Source organism: Saccostrea cucullata, unplaced genomic scaffold (assembly GCF_032062105.1).
Source record: "Saccostrea cucullata isolate Sc308-1 unplaced genomic scaffold, CSIRO_AGI_Scuc_v1 ctg4901, whole genome shotgun sequence".
Lineage (NCBI taxonomy): Eukaryota > Metazoa > Mollusca > Bivalvia > Ostreida > Ostreidae > Saccostrea > Saccostrea cuccullata.
This window is the reverse complement of record NW_026930728.1, coordinates 1-25,667: the sequence shown is the minus strand read 5'-3', so window position 1 is coordinate 25,667 and position 25,667 is coordinate 1. Positions and strand designations below refer to the sequence as shown.

General features: G+C 31.4%; 1 protein-coding gene across 1 annotated transcript; it reads right to left on the bottom strand.

Annotated features, from left to right (window-relative positions):
- Positions 1 to 15,311: 15,311 nt before the first annotated feature.
- Positions 15,312 to 22,162, bottom strand: LOC134229854 (leucine-rich repeat-containing protein 15-like). Its single transcript, XM_062711640.1, has 4 exons — positions 22,011 to 22,162; positions 20,647 to 20,718; positions 15,888 to 15,959; positions 15,312 to 15,634 (listed from the first exon to the last, which is right to left on the bottom strand). Exons 1-4 carry the CDS (start codon positions 22,160 to 22,162, stop codon positions 15,460 to 15,462), a joined length of 471 nt encoding a protein of 156 aa, XP_062567624.1. The 3' UTR covers positions 15,312 to 15,459.
- Positions 22,163 to 25,667: the final 3,505 nt, after the last annotated feature.

Genomic DNA, 25,667 nt, shown 5'->3' with positions numbered 1-25,667 from the left:
GACTCTTTTCAAGACTGAACGACCTGCTAAAAAAAATTAAAACGAGAAAAAATAATGTTTTTTTTTTTTCATTGGTATGCATTTTTTTTTTTACAATTAATTTAACCAAAGTAAAATTAAAAGATCTGGACGACCAGGAGTTATCACGTTCAGTATTGATACGGTTACGGTATTAAACCCCCGTTGCATAAATCGACACTGCACGATTCTAAGTCGTCCTTTCCCAGAAATAATTTTTTTTTCCACTGGGGTATGGGGTAGCAACAGCATACATTTTTAAAGAATTGTTTACTTAAAGAAAAGAGACTGTTTGATTTTTGTAATGTTATATGTAATAACAAAGAAGGAAGAGTACTAAACGTTTTCCGATCGTTTCACAAGCGAAACAATCTACGGCTAACGCAACGTTAATTGACGTAGCGATGCTGCTCCGGTTCGATAGACATATGCATATTTATAACTTCACCGAAACTTATCTAATTATCATGGGAATTTGAAATTTGGAATAAGTGTTTAAGTCGTTCTTTATAAGATGTTGATGAATTTTCATGAAATTATCTCCGTCCTTTGTAAAGTAAATGTAATTGTCTCAATAATTTCCGAACAGCCCTCGTATATAATGCTAAGTATTATATGATTGAATATGACATTTTTGATAAGGTAAAATTTAAAGCATACATGGACTCCCTTAATATTTTTTCTGCGAATTAAAAAAATAGCAGTTTGAAGGGGAAAGGGGGGGGGGGTATTCTCGATATAATCAATTTTTTTCATTACACTTTATTTTTGTGAGTTCTATATTTGGTATTATAAGGCGAGACTGCTGTATACATCCGATGCTTCATGTAACTAGCAAAACATATGCGAGAATAATATTCTTGTGAAAAGATCGTGTTGTATAATAATGCAAAATAATTTCTCGTAAAAAAAGTGATTTCTAATATGCGGTACAGTTAAGGCCTTTAGAAAAATGGGACTGCACCTGCTGTCACACGGTTTCGGTTTTACTCAATGTACAATAAACAAACTGTAAGAGTTTAAAGGCGCATGGAGACAGGTTTGAAGTTATTATTTCTCACGGACTGACAATATTTTGCTTTTGAACTTTTCTTCTCTGAATGTTCTGGATTGTAGTTTTATTTTTTTCGCAAGAGTGTTACTGTCGCATATATTTTACTAGTTACATGACATATGTAGCATCGGATATATACAACAAAAACAAGCATTCGTAAAAAAATTTAGTTTCGCTTTTTAAAACCAAATTAAACTTCAAATCTGTGGCCATGTACCTTTATAAAATATTCCATTTCCTCCAACAAAGGAACAAAGTTCTTATTTGGATCCCTGTCTGTGTTTCGAAAGTGTGCGATAATCTGATAAGCTGTGAATAGGCGTTTATTTGTAAATTGTGCTGACATTGATATTCAGAAAGGAGGATTTCAGGCCAACATGTTTTTAACTGGTATTAATGATGTGACTGCAATTCTATGAAATTAGGTGAAGAAAGAGTTGTTTTAAAAATGCATTATGCCTTTGCTAGAGCTGCAATTTCTCTACTTTGGTCTGTCTTTATTGCAGCCCGGAGCACCAGGCTGCTCTATGCATATAAGTTTAACTTTTGGTTTATGAGGATTGAGGTTGGAGAAGTTTTTCAGATTTATAGGTTATCTAAACATTAAAAAGATTATACATCAGAGAGTTTTTCCCCTTTATAGATTACGAGATACATAATATATTAACCTCCATAAGTTACATCTTTGAAAATATATATGACTGTGTGTCATGTATAATATAAAAAGTTGCTTATCATTATTACCGACATAACGACAGTTTCCCTTTTTTCTCAAACACTGGATTTTTATAATTACATATCAGAAATAAAAACGTACGTTACACAGTTTTTGTTTTGTATTCATTAAGTCAAATCTATTTTTGATGATAGGAGGAACGTGTTTCTGATTCTAATTTATATTTCAGCCAACAGTTACTTGAGGAAATTATAAAGTTTTAAACGATATCGTGTTTGTTTGATTTTTATCCGATTGGAAGCTTTTCGTAAATCTTCATGACTAGAGTTTCGATCTTTCAGACGCATATCTTTATCAGACAAGTCGAAGCGGTTCGATGCATGATCAAGACCAATTTGTATTTTTGCCTCAAGACTAAATTTAAAGATGAAAATTTATGCACATCTAAAGCATGACATCTTATTAAATCATTTATTTCCAGGGCGATAATTATTGGCTTACATCAATGATTTCTTGCTTCTACTTGTATTTTCTTTGGAAGAATATGTTATGGTCAACGTTTTTTTTCAAAAGGACTTAAATCTCGAGGGTTATAGGTCAAAGTTGTTTGTATTCAATTACAGGTCTTGCCAAAAGATAACATATGTTCAGAATGAAATCCTCGTACTTAGTTACCATTCAAAAGTTATGGCCAAGGTTAAAGTTTTTTTCCCATTAGTATGTAAATCTCCAATGTCTAGGTCAAAATGTCAAAGTTGTTGGTATTCAATGAAATGTCTTTTCACAAAGAATATAAATGGAATTAAAGTCCTAGTACCTACCGTTTAAAGGTTATGGTCAAACTAAAAGTTTGGAAATTTTGCGTGTAAAATTTTGTTATGCTCCAAGATCAATGCCAAAAGGTCAAATATGGTACCCAAAAAAAAAGGTCTTGTCACATGGATTACACATGTGAAATATGAAAGTCATAGCTCCACTATATCAAAACTTATGGGCAAGATTCAAGTTTTTATGACTGACGTAAAGACAGACTGACTTACTGGCAGACAAATAAGATTTAATGTGTCCTCGCTATTGCAAAAGCGGGGAATAATACAATTATTGTAATATTTTAATTTGTTCACTTGATAATTTAGAAAAAAAATAATAATTCCTTATGATCATGAAGCAGTCAGCCCTTATAGTAATTTACTCATTCGTTCATTGAATATCTGCTATTAACTGAATTTTGTAAATTGTCTTCCCCAATCCACCATCACACAGTCGTTATCTATATAAATGTGGTAATTTAATATTGCTGTATAATATATAATAGGTCCTCAAAAGGAAATATCGATATGTTTTTAAACTAATAAACTCAACATACAAAGAATTTTTTTAGGCTAGCATGATTTGAAATTAAACAGTTCTACTAAACAGTAGTCATTCTTGGAACACTGTACAATGAATATTATAAAAATATGCTTTTATCCTCTTAATTTGAATCAACAAAATATCATACATAGAGAGCATGCCTAACCATATTCTGCGAGGCAAGTTTCGTTGAAGTTACCTTTGATTATATAATTCATAGAAAGCTAGCATGAAATCTGATGTAGTTTTTTTTGCATTTGGGATAAATAAAAAAAATTGAACTCCGATCTTATCTGATATTTAAGAATATTGGCCTAGTATGTATTTTGTCTACCAAAACACCTGTGAGTATATACATCAGTACCTTTGATCAATGTCCTTACAATATCAAGTAATGTTATCCTGCATTCCTTTTTTCCCTCAGAGTATATTTCATTTTACATTAGATCTTCAAATCAACAGGGTCGGTTTTGGTCACAGAGTGATTATATATAAAATTACAAAAGAGATCTATTGTTATCATTTGGAAAGCATTTGATTCAATATGATGCTTTATGCCCACCCTTAACAATGGAAAAGAACAAAAGAAAAGATCTAGAAGGGGGGGGGTAAAAATTTTCGAGTCAGGTCATGGCTTAACATGACAATATACTTTATTTCTAGGATTATAGGAGTGCATGAGTTTTATAGTTATTCTCACTGAAAACTTGGACAACTTTATTTAAAAATCTCCAGTCCCCCCCCCTTCCCTCTCACCAACACAAAGATATGCATATATTTACCAAACAGAAATGAAATATTTGTCCCTTAAATATTAATTTATTTAAAACACTGGACAAAAAATTTAAACTGTACCAGATTAGAATTATTTGTCTTCTGGGTCAATCAGTAAATGTACCCTCTAGCCTAGCTGAAGTGGATTGAAAATGAATTTCGATCTGCAATTTCAATCCCCACGTCCGCGTCGAATTGTACCCGCCCATTTCATTGTCTATCACTGAATGTTTTAATTGTCTGTTAATGTTCCGCGGTCGCAAGATTCATTCCTTAAGGTATACATATCTTTCTTTTACAGTAAATAGAACTTTTGCAATAGTTAAGAGTACATATTACATATATATTACTTGTTAGTCCGTTATTTATACACTGAATTGACGAAGGATTTTCCAGTTCATGACAAGGGGCATACGGCGGGTGTGACCGGTCGGCAGGGAATGCTCACTCCTCCATGGTACCTGATCCCATCTCTGATGTTTAGCAGGTCCGTGTTTGCTCTGCTTCTGTTTTGTATTGTTTTATGAACTTTTGATCTTGAATACTGTTCATTATCTCCATATGTTCCATGTACATGTATATAGAATTGATTTAGAATTTTATATGCGCGTGTTCATGCGGTGAAGTCAATTAAATATACTGACTATTGAAAGAAGAGAAGCTAACAAGGCGTTCAGAATACCCATAGCTTCAGTTATATAAAAATCATATTCAATTTGTAAAAAGAATTTATAGTAAATTTTTCATTATTGAAATTAAGATTAACAAAACCTTTCTGAGAAAACTTTTCTCGGAAAAAAAAAATTATTCTAGACCTGTTATTAATGTAAATGGTATTCGTGGGGTTCGAACTCCCTAGCAATAAAACTTTGAGTATCACCACAGGCACTTGAGGGCTGGACACCCTTTTTTCACATCACCTTTACTATTGAAAATGTCCATTGAAAGATTGGGTGGACCCCCCACTCCTTACCACAGTATAGTGATATCAAAGAAATGTAGTATTGTATCACTATGCCAAAAAAAAAAAAAATTGGCCACTCACCCCCCCCCCCTTCTTTTTTGCTTGTCAACTTTTACAGGTAAGTAAATTTTTTCTTGTCCCCCTTTAAAAAAGGTCGCACGAAGCATCGTTTTTAACCCCCCCCCCCATCGGCTCCCTGTTGCTACGCCCCTGTTGTAGCAAAGGTTTTACCACAAAGATCAATAAGATGATTAATGACACATTTTATGTTTGTTTAACTTTGTTTTTGTTAAGTCTTTGCACAGATTTCACAGGGAAACCGCGCGTAGACGTCTACATGAAAAATACATCTGAAAAAAAAACTGAGAAACTTAATTCTAAATACACTTTATAATATTTATCTAATTTCTTATACAACAGATCTATGTTAAGCTGAACATAAAAGGCAGTTCCAATTTAAATTTATATACCAGGATCTTAACAATTAAAACAGAGCAATACGATTGATATACATTGACTAAAAATTATTCCTTCCCCAAGCCTCCACTAAAATCTTCACACTTAAATTGAAGTCTGTCACCTTTATTTGAGATGGAATTTTCCGAAACATTAGAGGGTCTGGAGCAAAATCATATCTAAAAGTCCCTCACATAAATCAAATGAAGCTGAGTGATATATAAGGCACCAACTTTCACAAAGAAACGGTCAAATTTGCGTTCCCGCATGCTCTTGCCAGATATTGCAGAAGTGTTCATGTATTTCTAGGACGAGTTCCGAGCTGGGAAACGAGTAACAGTAAGCTGGGATATCACTGTGTTCCGCCGTAAGTGAATTTAGGATTATTTTCATCTCAATCACTGTAGAAAAGCTAATCAGGTCAACGAACATTGAAAATTCCGCTTCGAATTCCTCACCCCCGGGTGGCACCATTCCGCATCCCCATATTTGGGATTAGGCACGGTGAGTTATCATCGTGGAATAATATACTGTTTAACCTGCCATCAAACTATGGATAAATATTATTAATTATGCTAAAAAAATTACCGGTATTTATTTGTTTTGGTTGATAAAAGAATCTTTATAAGTTCAGAGTCAGGTTTTATTTCTACATGTAAATGCTAACAGAAAATAAAATTCAATGCTGAAAGTACATGACATAAAATCGCAACAATATGCTTGCATTTTGTTTTATTTTGGCTGCAGTGCAGTCGATCGGGGTTGGGGTGTCCTTATATATTTTCGTAACATGTAGGGTATTAATTTTATACAACGTTTTCCGTACATAACTAATGATGGGGGGGGGGGGGCAACCAGAGTTTCAATTATCATTTCCTGTAGTATAAGTACATTGTTAGGTTTGGGGAAAAAAGTCAAGGTCCAAGCCCCCCTGCCCCCCCCCTCCCCCCACGCTACGTCCCTGTGCACGGGGCCAGAATGGAATTCATACTCTTTAAAACAATTAGAAAACAACATTACAACATTACAATGAAGGGGATTTTTTTAATTAGGTCGTAAATAATATGATGATTTTCTAAGATGTTTACATCCCTACAAAAATCGTTTCAAAGCTAAGCCAGTTCACAGACAATTGTCAGGAAATATATTATACAAAACAGTCATATTCAACTGACTGTATATTTAGGCATAAACAATTACATGTTATTAATCTTTAACCCAACCCTACCCCAACAAAAGTTATACATATACATGTTAACCGTAAATGGCATCTTTAATTTTAATCTATGGGTGTGCTTCTGAAACCATCCATTTCATAAAATAAAACCAGATTTTTTAATTTTAGGTTATCATTATATACATGATTAACAATACTGAATTCATAGCAATTCAGTTCCAGGCTCATAGTGTTTATGATCGCTGTGCGATTTTGAAAATGGCAATGATCAGATATAGAGGTACAAATATAAATTGAAGAATAATATGCAGCATTATTTCAAACCTAAATAAAAAAAGTGAATCTGCAAGTTGTAGGGTTAATGGTACTAGGTGCACCTATACATTTTGAAGTAAAAAAAATTATTTATTTTAACTCGTGTTCACAAGAATTGTAAGTTTCTGCCATTTAGATTTTAACCCCCTCCCCTTCACCAACATACACATAATCCTACAAATGTTAATCCTAGCTCTATCTATTGTGTAAATGATTGCGGATTATAACTCATTCATTTGTTTGTAAAATTGTCACCTTTTCATTGGTTAATATTTAAATATTTTTACTGCTAGACTGAAAAATATTTCGTGTATCCTTTATATTTTCAAAAAGGCAGTGTCATTATTGACCCAATGCAGACAGACAACCTTATAGATGCAGTGAATCAACCGAATTTCCTTTTTATTTACTGTCTATTGTGAATCGTAATTACATGTTCATGTACCACACTTCACAATTTTTCTGTCTCTATATAAAATTTAGAAAGAAAGAACAATCAAATAAATTTTCACTTCGCAGTAGCATTTAGGTAGCGTAATGTAATTTAAAAAGAAAAATGATTTTGACATATATGGTAACTAAAGATATATCGTTTATGCTGAAATCTTGACCTATCGAGAGCAATGTTTAAATTAAAATAATTTTCAACTGAATTCTACAGGTTTATCAAATGACTCTTGCATGGATTACCAGTAAATATTTTGTATGAGAAAATAATTGTTTTAAAAAAAAATGAATGGATGTTGCCCGCTGTTCAGGTTTCCCCCTGTTGTAATAGAAAAGTGAAATGAAAAACAAACAATTACTCATAATACTATACACCACTGATGAATCCATAATATACGTAACTATTAAATAATAATTAATAATTAAAAAAGACAATGAGATAAAAATAATGTGCATGTAAAAATATAAAATATTATACAACTATTAATCACCGTAGTAAAATTACAGAAGAAAATCATTTAACGTTCACTCTTAAAACGTTTCACGTTGTTGAAAAACATGACGTCAATATTAACCTGTTAAAGTATATTTGATAAAAATGAAGAAAAAACCTACTTAGAGTAGACGTAGGACCATAAAAATTCATATTTGACAACTTCTAACCTTACTCTATCAGAATCCGTGAAAACCTCAAAATGCATAAAAATTGCCATAAGGACCCTTTTCACATGGGCGCAATCAATTATATATATCTTTTTGCTTTATTCAGCAATATGTTCGTTATCATCCCTGTAACCCCATTATTACGTCATTTTAGGGTATGATTCTCTGTGTATATAATCAATATAATTCAACACATCCGCTCGCGTAGGGCAGTGGATAAAGACGTAAAGTCAAGAGATGATCCTTATGTCGCGTATTTGAATCCCATTGTGGGACGTGGAGACTATTTCTTCGGATGAGACCGTATAAACCTAGGTACCGTGTCGCAGTAGGTGATGTCACGAAAAAGATCCCTCATTGCTCATTATCTCTGAGTGCTGAAAATAGGACAAAAGTAAAAACTCTCCACCGGCCATTGGCGGCGTCTCAATATGAATAAAAACTTTTCGAGAGAGACGTTAAATAACAAAATCAATCAATTCTAGGCATGGGTATCAACAAAAAACGAAATCAAATTCATTTTTTTCAAATGGTTCATATTAGCAAAACAAGCAAATGTAAACAGATGAAACTATTGACACAAAACTTGAAATCAGTCTAATTTTTTTCTTAAAAAAGATATCATTTTTAATGCACAAGTGTATATACCAGGGTTGTTCCAATCCCGCAGGTTTTTGTCACTTTGATAATGATTTTGTAAGAAAAGTTTTAATTCGATCCCATTCAATTTAAAGTTCTATTTTTATACATGATAAGTTTCAAACGCATGCAAACTTCTCAAAAATGATGGTTGAAACGGAACTGAACGTTTAGGAAATGCTTTTAAGTTTTGGGTTAATGCGTGTACATGTAATGAAACTAAGATTGTGAAATTGAAATACCGTATAAGTAGAATTTTTAGCAATGATTTAATTTTGGCATTTTTAGTGAGGGTGCTGACATCGCTAAAATTGAATTTCGCTAAAAAAAATTGATTGCGTATCATTTGTAATAGCTTCTTTAGTTAGCATTTAAAAAACCGCTAAAATTACTTCTCGTTAAAAATAAAATACCTGATTTTAAGTAGAAATCGCTTAATTTCCGTCTCGCTAAAGCTTTCACTTATACGGTATTGTTTCATGTTCTCCTTGGTATCAAAACATTAATTTATAATAAAGTAACATATTAAGCTCTGTTGAATATACTAGTATATAAAACGCTTCATTAGGGTGGTTTAAACAATTTTTTTCTCGATTTATTTAAATAAAAAAAAAAACAGATATTGCCACTGCCTGTGAATTTATCGAAGAGCCCTGATATTCTTAAAATATGAAGGTCTACCTGTTGCATTTATGTTGTCACTTTATGTGTGTCCAAGTATTTGTGATGAAGGATGTTTAAAGTGTAAAAGAAACTATTTGGGGCAGCGTTCTTTACAACCTAGTTGAATGTGCAAACGTGTAAAAAAAAATTCAGTAAACTAATACAACAGTAATACCCCCGTCTCTGGTATAAGTATTTCCAGTCATTCAGTGGGTATACTAAAAGGTAAGGACAGACGTACAATTGTACTCTATAACAAAATGTGGACTTTAGATTCACACAACAATTGATTCCATGATACATGTATGATATATGCCTTAACGAAGAGTGACCAAATTTTTACATATCTGCCTTGAGTAGTAGCTGAGAAAACTGCGCTGGAAGTTTTATATACGTACAAAAGTACAAAATATATCTAGGAGATTGCCGTTGGGTTCGTACAAAAAGAAATGCAAATATATAGCATGCTAAAATAATGAGTGTGCTTAAATTTCCGGCATATGCAATTAACGGTTGCTAATAAATATGAGACGAAAGTTTGATTCGGGCAGAAGTACAGATATACAGGACGTTGACATGGGATTGTACAAAAATGACTCTTACGAAATGGCATTCCTGATAAACAAAAAAAATGTAAATCTGCAATAAATTGTTTCCAGGAAAAATGGGAAAAAAAGTTGTTATAGATAGACACACAGCTATACAAACAAGCGAACGGGCAGAAATCTAGAAATACATATACACCTTCACCCACACACACACCCACGTAAACCCTCCCTAACCCAACCAACAACCCGGTCCACACCAGGGTGGAACAGTACACCAACTTTTCCTTAGTAGCGGATGTCTATCAAAAGATTTCAAATACGTAACCTAAATGAAAAAAAAATTATACGAAATATTAACTTCACTAACCCATTTGAAATAAATTTGTAAAGCAGGTACTAAAAAAATATCATAATAAATGTACACATTAAGAGAAAATTATCTTTACAATCTATAAAACCCTTTAATCACATAAGATCTTGACAGAAACAGAAAATAAATGAAATAACACTGGTTATAAAATCATAATCTATATTTTTTCACGCTTTGTCTTGGAGAATAATTTCTTTCACTTATCCAGTACGAAGTACTCAACCACATCTTTTCACGCCTGGTCTAATGCGAAACGAAACTTTATATAGATGTATAAATTGACTGAAATTAAAAAAAAACGTTAAAATCTGATCACCGCAAAGGTGTTCTTAATGTTGACAGAAGACATGCAGAATACGGATTGAAAACGCATTGATTGAAATGTAAAGAATCCCTTTCTCTTCATGCCTTGTCTAGGATAAATCTTTGTATCTGATAACTAACCGAGTAGAGCTCAATTATATCATTTCACGCCTGGTGTAGAATAAATCTTTGCATGTAATCACTGATCCAATAATGTTCAGAGGTACACCTTTAATAAAAAATATATTTTTTCAACAGAATTTATTATTTTGTTAAGAACAAGATGTTTAATCCTTTTAATGGGTGTATCAGATATTTATATAACATTTTTGAAGAAGTTTCCCATTATATCACAAAAATAATATTTTTATCCATATGCCGAGAAAAAAAACTGCCGAATCACGCCGTATAAAATTATATAACATTTTGAATAAGTTTTCCTATTATATCACAAATGTAAAAAAGTTTCGCTATAAACCCTGAAAATTGCTGAGTCACACCGAAAACAGTTATGTCACGCTGGAAACAGGTATGTCATCTCCGACGGAAACAATTTTATATCATGCTTTCGATCACGTTCACAATGTTCAATAAATTTGTTTGATGATTGATTTTGGTCCAGTGCTTAAAAATGTTATATAACATATATTACATGGCTTAATTCTCGGGCAGCAATACCAAAATATTTGCCCCTCGGTGACGGGAAAGCTCTGCCCTAGGCATCGGGCGACATAACACTCCGGGGATTTCCTGTCACATTGGGGCAAGATTCTGGCACGCTGTCCTCGAAGCCATGTAATATATGTATAATATAAACTCTCATGAAAACTAATGTTTAAAAAAGCGGGAATTAACTTTGTACAGTAGTAGATAAAATACTCCAACAAGTTTATGTATTTGAGATGTGTCATGAGGACTGCTGGGGTACAATTCTGCATGATACCTTAAAATGATATATTTTTAAATGACTGGATTTCATCAAATCTGAAGGAATTTTCTTACCTGTTGTTTGTATCTGTATTTCCAATTGGCATTCAGGGTACAATACGAGATACAATGTCAGCTGAAGAGAAGCAAAAACCTTTTTGAAAAAAGAAATATATCTTAATAAAGATTATGAAGAAGAGTATCAAAGTTAAAAAGTAAATAAGAACAATACGAAACAGGAACAATACAGATACAAACCTTTAAAATATCATGTATGGGATCAGGTGCCAAACGGAGGACTGGGCATCCCCTAACGATCGGTTAAACTTGCAGTATGCTTCATAACAGGATCAGTAAAGAACCCTACTGAAATATAACTTAACAGGCTAGAATTTATTTAAATGGAAAGATAAAACAGCTTTAAAATATTGTTTGTGTATTTTTCAGCCCAGGTTCTTGGTAGAGCAAGATAAGACCTCCACGTCTGTACCTTACTAATTTTCTTGGGGTGTATAACACAGGCACTTGTTTCTGTTATATATTTTTGACCCATCGTAAGGTAACATAAGGTATTTAACTCCGAATTACACTCAGTATTCCCCTTCTAAGAAACCCTCTCATTTAAAATTTCAGAGGAAATGGCAATATGTTTATTACCATTGTCTTCTACGATAATTTATTGTTCTCGTTTATATCCGTAGATGCAGATGTTTAGCCAATCAACATCTTTGTGTGGCATTCGCAGATGCCGTTTCATGGTTTAGTTTAACTTTTCCACTCAGCGAGCAGGGTTTTGGCACTGTTTACGAAGATAAACGAAAAAAAGACATGCATTTTCGAAACAAGTGCATGTGGTGTATAGTACATTTTTGCCTGATTGTATTTCTAATAAAGCTGTTGCAACACAAACTTTGATCTGAGAAATTCAAGAATAAATGGGTTTTTTATGTCAGTTATTGATAATTGATAGATGATCTGAAAAATATGATGAAAAAGTGGTAGTGTGAAATGTAAGACAATGTACCTGTTCCTTGACATTATTCTCTCCTATGTTATGAAAAGTAAAACTTTGCTATCAATATATTTTCATGAACAAATTTTGCTACTTGTGTGAAAAATGAACAAACCTTACCTAGATGCCACTTCCTTTCTTTAATTTAGCTCTGAGACCAGACGGTTTTTTTGTTACGACGGGGTGTTCAATATTTAACGCTCGTATTCGGAATGTTTCGGGCATACTCGTATACGTAATACAATCTCAGCAATCAAAAAAAGGTCAAGAAATTGGACGCTAAAATTATTTAGATTTTTGGGAGCATTTTATTAGAGATTATTTATTAGATATATAAATCCGCTAATTGTCTAGCGATAGATTTCGCATGCATTCACCTAGAATGGATTTATACATATTTCTGTAAATAATTGAATCCTATGCAACACTTACTTTTCCATTTCTATATAAAAAAATCTGAAATACTAATGTACAACCAAAATGTAATCGAAAAAACGAAAAATATCTTACCTGATTCGGTGCCTTTATTATCACTAAAATTGATTATCAGAATAGCGTATAATATAATTCACAATATGCTAAACATTATCCCTTAATTGAGAGTGAGCTGATTGGTATTATTTTTTCTTTTATATCGTTTAATCAAATCATTTTTTACAAATGATATTGCTTTGAATTTTGAGTATTGTACAAATGAATGCCTTACCTTAAAGGTAACCAAGGTAAGCTTGAGGTAAATAATTTTCTCTTTGCACAAAAAATCATGACGAAATAAGGTAGTTTTGTATCACTCTTATAACCGATCAATAAGACAAACTGAATTTAAATAAGAAATGATTTCATTCGAGTTCAATAGTTTATTTTTTATTAATTTTCTATCCATCCCATTTTGTGGAAAAAGAAACATACCGTTTACATTAAGCGTTTTAAGTGATTGGTTAATATTTAAATGCACTTCCTCATTCTCTCTCTCTCTATCTCTCTAGTTTTAATATAGCTTTCTTGATTTCAATTTAATGAAGATTTCTTTTTTTTTATTCTTACCTGGTACAAAGGATGTAAACTGCATTCTAATTATTTCCTTTCCAACATTTAACTTATCAGACTGTACTATTGCCCAGTTGCAAAACACCGGAATATTGTATATTTTACAATGTAATAGAGCAAAACCTTCAGATTGTCGTATTTAGTTTAAGATCTACAATTCTACGTGCATTTTCGTACAGAGCATGAGATTCCAAAGCATATGTGAAAAATTTTGGCTTGTATTGTCTTTTGTTTTGTTTTCTTATTACCATAAAATGCTGTCAAATACAAAACACCATATACATGTATTATATAATACTTAATTTCTTAATACTTAATAGTGTGCTCCTTGTCAGGATCAGGAAATAGCGGAAAAAAATCGGTCGTCAATTCAGTGTATAAATAATGGACTAACAATTGGTATGAAAAACATGAGTCAGCATTTGATTCAATGATAAATTGTATTTGCCGACAACGTCATTGTATCTACCATATAGAGCTTACAAAATGATTACTTTAAACGAGACTGCTGATATTCTTGTTTCATCATTAACATATGTTTTTGTTGAAATTTTTCTTTCCTCATTTCACCAAAATAAATATCATTATAAAATTAAACCGGTATAAAAAGAATTCATAGTGGTCAAATCTTAGTATTATTTGTTTTTATATTTCTTCATTTGAAATACCCTAGTACACAATAATTGATCTGATAAAAAAGTGTTTTGTATGTTAATTTTGTTATATGAATAAAATACGTTCCTTTTTAGATTAAAGATATCGAATTTACTTATCTATTTTAAAAAAATATCAAAAAACGCACGCCTGGTTGGACAAATAAAAATGCAATATCAAAACCTTTTAAAATCCATTTTGTGACGATCAAAACAATATTGATAACCAAAGTTTTTTAATCAAATCAAACCACCAGCAAAACTGCATTTTTCCCATTCACAACGCAATATCAAACTTTAAGAAATTGTATGAAAACATACTGTGGTAGCCGTTTTTAAAAGTTTTTTTATTGCTACGTAGAATTTATTTTAGTTTTCGCTTAAGTTTCAGAAAACAGTTGCTAAATCCCTTCTTCCTCGAATTAAATCTGAATAAATTTCTATCTTGTAAGCTATGGAATGCCTTTTCTGTCTGCAAAGAATACAAAGTATCCAGGAAGCAATTTTAACATATGCAAATCAAATTTTTAGATTTTCATAGAAAATGGCATATTATGATGGTACCATATTTGTAACAGCAACCAATATTATGGCTTAATATAGGACCAATATGAATCTAACTTTAGCTCTTAGCTCATAAAAAAAGTATTCATGACTTAAAGCTAAATGATATTATATATATATAGTACAGTTGAGTGTAACATTTATTTTCACCTCAAAAGCATTGTCAACTGATGGACAGCCGAGGTTGCCAATGGTTAAGAGTGGCGAAAAATGGTGATGTTAAACTCAACTACATGGAATATTTATCATATTAAAGTAAATGTTTTACACGTCAAATACATATTGCAGTGAGTCTTGCGCTCATACATTCTGTGCAGTTGATGTTTTTAGAATATCGCTCGTCGTCAAGCAATGTTGACTGTTACTAAGCTGCAGCTGGAGGGCGAGGTTTCGTTTTTCAGTGATAATGATGTTTCTTTTTAAGAATTGTTTCTCGACGAAGCAGATTCAGCCAATTTATATGAAAGTTTAATATTTATAAATACACATGATAACATTAGTAGATTAGAATACGTGCTTCAATTATTGTTGTCTTTCTCAACTTATTAAACATTGATGTTACTTTATGTTGAATACCTATAGCTACCCGACCTTTCAACTTCAGTCCAAAAAGAGCTTGCTATATTGCCTATTATATGATAAGTTGCCTATTATATGATATGTTGTCTATTTTAGGATATGTTGTTTTTCATAGGATATGTTGTCTATTGTATGATATGTCTATTATATGATATGTTGCCTATTATATGATATGTTGCCTATTATATGATATGTTATCTATTATAGGATATATTGTCTATTATAGGATATGTTGTCTATGAGGATATTCAGGCAAATCAATGAGAGTTCATTTTACCTGAAATTTTCTTTGATGGTGTTGTTGCTGTAGTGACGTCACAAATCATGTCCTCTGGGGAGACATCCTGCAACAATACTCCTGTCAGATTATTGGGAGATGAACATGTCGGTTCAGACCAACGTTCTAACAGCAAGTTTTTTGATTGGGCAAACCTGACAAAATCGGCCATGATGCAGTCACAGTGCAGAGGATTCCCTTCTACAAACCTTCAACAAATAAAACCATTATGATTTAAATGTGCTTAATTGAAGAATTATAGCGTCACAATCATTTCTGAAATTTACATAAAGCAATCAAATTACTTTGTGAAATAAAAAAAAAAGAGAAAATATATCAACTATGTTAAGCTTGTCGATATAATAAATTCTCGAATAGTTTGAAGAATTATGTATACTACATCCTTACAGTTTCTCTAATTTTAAAATTCCCAGGAAAATATCTTTGTCCAATACGGTAATGCTATTGTTATAAATGTACCTACAATAATGCAAAATATATCTTATCATTTGACAATACATATTTATATTCGTGTATTTAAATTTACATTTTAAATGTTAAGTTCATGATGATTTTTGCATTAAATATGTTTACCCTTCATATCCATGCTACAAATGTATTATTTATTTATTCATTTTTAAAAATAATTCAAATACAATACTTCCGAAAACCCGAAACTAAATTTTCACACTCTTTGTGCACAATTTGAAAATATATTTCCAATAAATCGCTATGAAAAGATAATGATAATATAATGATAAAATTTTTGTTCGTATTCTAGTCTCTCATTGGTTGATGTCCATAAAGGAACGCAAATTATTTCTTAATAACCTGGTTTAGGTATGGGGACACATTGACAACCAGCTGAATAATTTGTATCCATACATCCCCTCATTTCCAGTCCTGTATAGATCTGTATATCAGTTATTACCTCCCCTTGTTTCATATCACTTCCGTTACTAGGGATGCATTATTTAGCAACAAATTTCATCTCATAAAAATCAACACAATTTTACAACCACAGTTGTTAAATTATTTTAAAATTAAATTATACGCTTCGCGTATTATAAAGCGTAAACTGTCCCAAACCAGGTTATCATCGAATAATTTGGCCAAGATTTAGAGTCATTCCTTAAATATTTTATTTTTTAAAAAGATTTTCCGATGACTTATTTCTTCTTATTATTTTAAGTATTTAGTTTCGAGCCCCCGTTTGCACAAAAATAACTTTTTTGTCACAGGGTTTGATGTGAATTAAGCTTACAAAGAACTGTTTATTATTGAATCATGGGAATCTCTGCCCTGTCTTTAATATGCCTTACTTTAAGTCGTTGGTATATTTATAAATGTATTTTTATGTCAACGTTAACTAACACTTAGTGTCAGTATACCGTTGATGTAAGTGTAGTAAATGTAATATTAAAGCGGTTGAGAAAATTGTTTGTGCTCATATACTTATTCGAAAATTCAACAAGTAGAAAAATGGTTTAACAAATATCCTAGAAAAGTCTTGTGTAAATAATATTTACCTTCAAATAAGGATCTTAATCAAAACATGTTAACAAAGAAGGATATGGATATAACGAACAGTATTCAACATCAAAGTACATAAAACAATACAAACTAGGAGCAGACCAAACATGGACCTTCGAAACATTAGAGGTGGGATCAAATGGTATGGAAGAGTGAGCATCCCCTGCTGACCAGTCACAACCGCCATGTGCTCCTTGTTATGCACGGGAAATAACAGAAAATCCATCGTTTAATCAGTAGATACATAATGGAATTACGATTAGTATGAAAAACATCAGTCAGCATTTGACTCAATGATGAATTTTATTTGCTGACAAGGTCATTGTATTGACCATGGAACTTACGAAATTATGACTTCAAACAACACTGCTAATATTCTTGTTTAATCAATTTTCTTATCAATAATTTACTTCGTTTTAGAAATTGTTGATGCATAAAGCATTCTCTTGTGTATCGAATCAACTGAGATTTATACACTCAGTATGCTGGTGATAAAGGTATATTTCTGCATTAGTTAGGGAAGTTGACGATAGAAAATACAGTTAAACACCCAATTTTATGTTAACGCCCCCAAAATCTACCTGATTCAAGATCAATAATTTACCGCCTGTCAGTCATAAAAAACAATAACTTCTGATTTGATTGACAGGTCAGCTACCTGTGCTTCTTGATGATCTGAGTTTGCCATGTTACCTGGTCACGCGTCAAACTCTTTCATGTACCCGCATAGTATACACGCGGGTTAGAAAACTCCAATATGTTTGAATTTTATTTAAGAAAATAATTGAAAGTAGATTATTAAAACATTGACATTATAAAATATTTCTTTTCTATCTTCACTGCTGTTTGTTACTTGTAAGTGTTATATCGTCCACGTTATCTTTAGAAAAAAGACCGCGTCCACAGAAACCGGCTTTATTTGCCGTAATTGGAAGTCCGACGATTTAAAATATTTTTTAAGAAATGGGATATATATAAGAAAAATATTCAGCACTAATACACGGCATAGCATAGTTTTAAAAAGATGTTTTATTTTGTACTATGGCTACGATCCGCACGATGTTGTACAGAGATTGGTGTCAGAATTAATACTCGAATTTCCTCCCCTCTGTATATAAGTAATGAAAATGTGAAGATAATTAATAGTGATCGATTCTGAAAAGAAATCTTTCCCACAATAAAATTTTGTTAACACACAAAGAATCAAAAATATGGAATATTTTGGACAACATTGTTTGCCAGGGGAAAAAAAACATTCCGATCGCGGTAAATGCATGTTCACATGCACGACGGATAGGTGGATTAATATTTTTTTAATTTCAATATTCAGACCTTTTTAACCAACGCAGGGGGAATAAGGAAGCATACAAAATATTCTACCTTGACTAAATCAGTGCTATATTATGACGTCATAGTAGGCGAGATGACGTCAATTTTAGAGCACAAGTTTTCGTATTATTGGTATTCAGAGATGTAATTTAATACAAGAAAATGAATAGAAACGTTTAAACATTAACAAAAGTAAAATGTTCTTATTTTGTTATGCTGTATTCTGTCATTTTGATTAAAATCTACGACCGATGACGTCATTTGTATACATCAAGTAACTTGGGAATTCACCATGTCGTGTAATGAGAATATGGCTAAGACGGCATGTACAAAGATACGTAAAATGGAGTTTAAAAGCAAATATTGAGAAAATTATGTGAAATTCAAATGGAGATCAGCTTATTTAACAGGTATGTTAATCTATTTTCAACGATTATATTTTCTTTCGAAGACAGTCAGCTATATACGTATCTCGGTCTGCCTTTCCTCTGTCGTTCGAGACAAAAATAATGCCACAGAACAACAATAAGCTGGATATTCCAAAACATAAGACTTGTACAGATTGAAAGTTTGCCTTCTAAAATATTTGGAAAGTGCTGCTAGAATCCCGAGTTAAGAATGGTTTTACAAAAAATCTCGGTTGATATGTATCAAATTGAAAACATTGGGTGAGGTTTCTTGCGAATGCGTATAATAATTATTTTTACTGACTGTACAATGGGATTCTAGCAGCACTTTTAAGGAAGAATAGATGTTTTTTGACTATATTATTTACTCAAAGAAATTATCAATCTTCGGAGTATTGTTGTTCTGTTCGCTTTTTTATTAAGGAACTTTTCGCTATAAATAGAAGTCACGTGATGACGTTGATGTGGCGCACGTCTTTGCGTTAGACGCTCTTTTATCTTTATACAATAGTTGATTAGAGTTTACGTTTATCAGCGGTCTTGATAAATTATCAAATTTAATTTTCTTCAAAAAGTCTAAATTTCCCGAGAAATTATTTATATGCTTCCTTAAGATACCCGCGAAGTGATTTCTTTTATCGAAGATTAAAAAAGATAGATATTATGGATTTGTAGTTTTTACTCGTGATTTGTTTCTTTTATGTAAGGAAAACATTTTCTAAAACGATCAACATGTATCTTATTATTTTTTTTCCTTCAAAACATTACGATGATTACGATGAATGCGTTAAGTTAACAAATAAATTTCATATTAAAATAATTATTTTACGTAGTTTCACTCAAAACCAGACACAAAACACGTAATGATGACCCCGATTACCAAACAGAGACTTCCTGTGTAATGCTACATATACACAGATTTTTGACATCTTGGGTATTGGGGGTCTCTAGGTAAATAACACCACTGTTACTTCGACCACTCTCCCTCCTCAGGTAACCGTACGGTAAAAAAATTGGGTCTTCAATGTATAGCAAGTCTTGTCCAGAAAGTCCTTATAGTATGTTGAATGGATAACCATAAAAAGGTTAACTTAATTCCTCATCTGGTAAATGTATTTCTGATCCAGCATCCGAGGCAAATCCATTTGTTTGAATCCTTAGATTATCATCGCTGCAAGTTTGGTGAACATAGGACGTATAGTTATGTCACTTGGAAATGAGACCTGATCAAAAAACTTTAACAAGATTCAAAACATTAATTTATTGTTTCATGAGCTAAAATTACATCATCTGAAACTTGACTGGTATAATGAAATATACTAGAGAAATCTCCCATCCATTTCTGATTAATATTAGGCATAGAAGAACTAAAATAGAATTCTACTCAAAAAACTTTATCAGGAAACGCCTTTCTCTTTTTGTGAATTTTACTTTAGTAACTGAAAAAAAACTTGGTCCTTACTTCGGGATTCACGAATTAAAGAAAATTTATTTCCAATGAACTCTTCAACATTACTGATTAATTCTCGAATATCATGTGTAGACCAAGTTCATCATTCTTCACCAATTCGACACAACATCTTACTAAGTTTAAGTAAACATTTAGCGATTTTTTTTATGATTGTGTTATAATGAATCAAACAATTGTTCATTATCTACATTATTACTGGATGGGGTAATATTTGTCAAGGAAATTCGTCAAATCTGATAAAACACAGTGTATTGCTCTAACACTTATCAGTGACTTTGGATTTTTAAAACCATGAACAACATAAGCAAGGGAATAATGCGCACATGGCCTTCATATCAATATTACTGATGAAAAACATACATATTTGATTTATTGAGATATACATTTTTTAAATTATTTAAATTTTACAAGGATACAGATTACTTACAGTGACTGTAAATTTGGTAAACCATTAAAGGCATTGCTCTGAATTATGCTTATCTTGTTTCTACTTAACGATCTGCAATAAATAAAAAAAAATCCATTTAGCTACTTGAATTTAAAGCAAACAGTTTCTTTACTCAAATATGGCTAATTACCTTTTAATATTACATCTTTTGTTTAAAATCGACAACAATAACAACAGCTGAGAAAACTGACTTTGAATGGAGAAAATAAAAACGTGATCCTGATCGTTCACTGAAAATCAAGACACGAATGCCATGTGTCTTCGATATTCATTTAGTTCTTCTCAAAAAGAGTGTTTATATTTGTAGCAAGAAGACTTGAAAAAGGAAAGAAGAAAAAGGAAAAATAGTGTTGTTATATATAATGTAAATGAAAAAAAACATTTTATAAAACTTTAAATAACACTTTGTTTTAGGACACTTAAAGCTGAACACTACGAGTTAAACAGCATAGTCCGCCATATTTCCCCTTCTTCAAACACTTATAAAACCCCTATAAAAGGAGAAGTTCCAATGTATTTCGCTTTAGAGACCGACAGGTGTAGTCGTACATCTTACACTGTCGTGCTACTCGGTTGCTATAAAATTATCAATTTTTATGTATTATTCCAAAACAGGGCAAAATTACCATGAAAAATACAAGTCGATGCCTTATTTACGTCAGACAGAAATTGCAAATAAAAACAAGAAATGAATTAAGTGACTGACCTAGCCGCTTTGGTCAAGGTCAGCAGTGGAACATAAATTTCTCTTCTTGAATTGTCAAACAGTATACACTGAGTATGAATGTACGTAATATTTGGAGTAAGGTTCCAAATATCAAGAACCATGTAGATTCAGTTTGGGGAATTCATAAAATACTCATCCAGTCGCCTTATAAATCACTATTTCAACCCAAAAATACCAAGAAGTATATATATATATATATATATATATATATATATATATATATATATATATATATATATATATATATATATATATATATATATATATATATATATATATATATAATTGATATTTGAATCTATTATTCAAGAAAGACGAGAAAACATGTCTTTAAGAAAAAAAATTAAATATGTATATATATTAATAACTTTGAAAGGTATTTGCTTATTTGTGAGGAGATATACTGATCTCCTTCTCAAATCTTATCACATATACTACAAATTGTAATAAAAAAAATAGGCCAAATGAAAAAAATCTTAATATAACGAAAAGTAATCATGCCCAAATAATAATAATAATAAATAACTTTGAGCAGATAAGACATGACTCTATAAAATCAACAGATAACTGATCAAGGAACTTAGAGAAGGTACAGGAGACGGATATGTATACTTACAGTTCCTGTAAATTTGACAAACCATTGAAGATATTGGTCTGAATAATGGTTATCTCGTTGTATTCTAACCACCTAAAACAAATTTTTGAAATCAACAAATTTCTTTTATTCCATTTATGATAAATAGTATACACTATCTTTTCTACAGACATTAAATGTACAGACCAATTTATGAATGTGATTTACGAACATTTACCATTTTGGAGAATCAATTGATGGTGTAAATCTATTTCATTTTTTTTTTCTTATCCCAACTTAAGGTTCATTTGAATATCGATGTGTAACACACAGTATAGGCATTTGATGTTTCTTTTTACAAAAAATTTCTAAATGGCCGGGTTTTTGATTTATAAAAATTCTCTCGTTTTTTTTCCTGAAAATTACCCTGATTTCAGCCTATTTTGCCAAAATTTTCGTTATGTACAATTGGCTACATAACGTACCGATTAATTGTCTATATTATTGTGATATTATGAAATCTATTATTACTCATTAGTTTTTATTTATTTTTTTCATATCGATTTGAGATATATAATCGTAAAATTTGATCCACTTTAAAGTTCTATTGCGCATCTAGATTGAGTTGCCTGAGTAAAATTTTATTCTATAATTTCATTGGCTCTTTCCTTTGATTGGTTATTTCCAATTTTTCATCCAATAATACATTTTCATTATCAGTATAAATTTGCCGCGCTTTACCTATTTATGTCAGAGCAGTATTACGTTTTCAAGAAAGAAGTATATTTTAATCTAGTGTCCATCATTCGCATCTTATGGTATGTAACTTGTATATTTATTTATGTGACTTCATTTACGTAATTATTTTAATTGCAAACTTTTCACTTATTGTATTTTTGCATTCAAAGTTAAAACATAAATAATGAGTCTTCAAAGATTTCAATTTGATTTGTGTACAGTACAAATTTTTTCATCGAGTTTATTTTTTCTTAAACGTATACTGAATGTAAATTATCTTATGTTAATTATTTTCACAATCTCTGTAATTTTGACTTTTTATGTACATGTACTTTGTTTATTTTAGATCAATGCCCTTATTTCCTCAAAAAATTATGAAAACAAGATCTGCCTTACTGCTCGGTTACATTATAATTTGTACATTTACGATATAAATATTGTTTTGTTCTTCTTTAATTAAAAACAACACAAATATGCAATCAAAAACTCTTTACAACATAGATGTCGTTCTCAGAGCCTTACTGGTCAAAGAAGAATAACTCTGAAAATGTGGGTTTGTTTTCCTCCCTTTATTCACTGTTTTCTGCATACATTTATAGAATCAGATACATTTACAGCAAGACATGATAAATTCGAAAATTGAATACTATATAGCTAATACACACAATGTGAGAATAGCAATTGGAAAGGAATTGTTCACTATAGTACTCTAAATATCTAAGTTTATGAATATGCAGTAAATCGTTTGACTTTCTGTCATTGTCATCAATTTCGATTCGTATTTCCTCGACTCAAAACAAAACGTATTGAATATTAATGAACGCATGAATTAATATAGATTAAAATAGATGAAGAATTTATTGTGTGATATATATATATATTGAAGCTAATGTGGACGAATACGGAATTTTCATTCTATCTTTAGAAACAATACGGGTATATATTGTGAGGGGTGTGTTGCATATATTTTTATGTATCCCCACGGCCACACACTGCATTGTTTGAAAAAATGACATTTAAGAAAATTTAATTATTTCATTTATATCTCAGGAGAATTGATCATACAATTTAAATAAATAATATAAAAATTAAAAAAATAAATTAAAATTCAACATGTTAAACATAAGCTGAATTCGTATCAAGGTATGTGATATTGAATTTATAACACATACATATATGGACTAAACACTTGAATATAAAACCCTGCAGTAAATTTTCTTGATACATAAAAAACAGTCGACAATATGTATTATGCATTCATGGACAAACTAGTGTGTACTTCAGGGATTCATATGACGAAGCATATCTGCACTGTAACCGACGTTTTGTCAAACACTAATGGTCTGCGACACAAAAGAGGAAGGGGTGGGGTTGGAGGTGGGAATTAAAAATTGCCTAAAAATCAACCTTTGAATACGCTTTACATTTGAGAATTCTGATATTTGTAAGTTTTAAATATATTTTAAAAGCAAAAGCAATATTCCAATTTTGATTTTTAAAAATTGTCATTATTCGTAAATTCACAGCATAGTAATCGACCCAAGTCTGAAAGGCTCGCCAAAGTGATTTAGGGAAAAGAGGGAAGGGGTAATTTTCCACTATGAAACAGGTCGGAGAGAATACTCGAAATCGTGTATTATCCGTGAAATCGCGTATAATACCCAATATTAGGGTATCGTTGAATCCTCGAAATCGTGTATAGGAGGTGTAATCACCTAATAAAACGTATACAATGGGATGGCGCATGTTGCCGAGTTAACTTTCATCTAGATACAAATGTTTTCTAAAGATATCACTAGCTAAGTAAGAATAAGGGCGTCAAGATTAGGACATGTTACCTGTGGAGCTCAGTACATTTCATGATCTGCATACAAAAAGGCCTTCCATTTGCTTTAAATTTTTCATAATGTTGAAAGTATATGCATCTTCCTCATGTTCATTCCCAAAACAACAGAATTGTAAAGTATAAGAATTCGGGATTTTATAATAATTCCACAACAACACGGCAAACATGAACAATTTGTAAATAAATCAAATTATACGGAAATACATTTCACACACAAGATACAATGTCATGTATAAACGAATAAGGGATTGTCTGTCGTATCTAATTTTGCGTCATTAATTACTTTCACATTCATCTTGTGAATAAAATCAAACTTATTTATAAATGTATCAATAATGTAATGATAAAAGTGTCTAAAGTTTCGGTTAAAAAACGTCTTTCTCTTTTTTTGAAAACATTTCATTAGTGTTTTATCATACATACATATTTGCAGAATATGTCTTCAATATTTTAGCAGATACAGTGATAGTTTCAGGAATACAGTTTATGGGAGAACATAACTGTTGATCGTTTAATTTCGCTAAACCATAAATATTTTACCATTTCTTAGCGACTTCAAAAGGGGGGGGGGGGGGGGGGCAAAGGCTTCTTGACAACCTCTGACAAAACAACCTCGACTGTGTTCTGCATGTGTCCAAGAGACCTATCCTTTCACAATTATTGTATTAAATGTTAATGTAAAGTCTTTTTGCTATAAGTCTTTGAATGTTACGGTCGGTTAAGTTCGATTTTATATCTTTAATTGTAGGGAAGATTTATTTATCAAATAAAAATAATATAGGTGAACAAAAAGGAACGTGTTATTTTCTAACACAATATGATACTAGAAGTAACTAAAATGCATGTTTATTTTTTAACACACTTTTCATTATAGAGGGGTATTAAGAAAAGTTATTGCCATGAGTAATACATTGCAAGTATTACAGATAAAATAACTAAAAGAAAACTGTGACATATATGTCTAGAACCAATCAGATAGTGCGTTGTATAGCATATTATAATGAGGTTTTTTAAGATAGCGATATAAAAAATGCGTATAAATATAGACAACAGAAGAAAAAATCTACCCTGTCTATCAAATAATATAATAAAGAAAGGAAGTGGCTACAATTTTT

Coding starts and splice junctions, on each gene's coding strand:
- LOC134229854 (XM_062711640.1), bottom strand. CDS start 22,162: ATGTCTGTAGAAAAGATAGTGTATACTATTTATCATAAATGGAATAAA. Junction 20,719..22,010: donor TTGTCAAATTTACAGGAACT/GTAAGTATACAT, acceptor TATTTATTGCAG/ATCGTTAAGTAGAAACAAGA. Junction 15,635..15,887: donor ATTTTAAAATTAGAGAAACT/GTAAGGATGTAG, acceptor CGATTTTGTCAG/GTTTGCCCAATCAAAAAACT.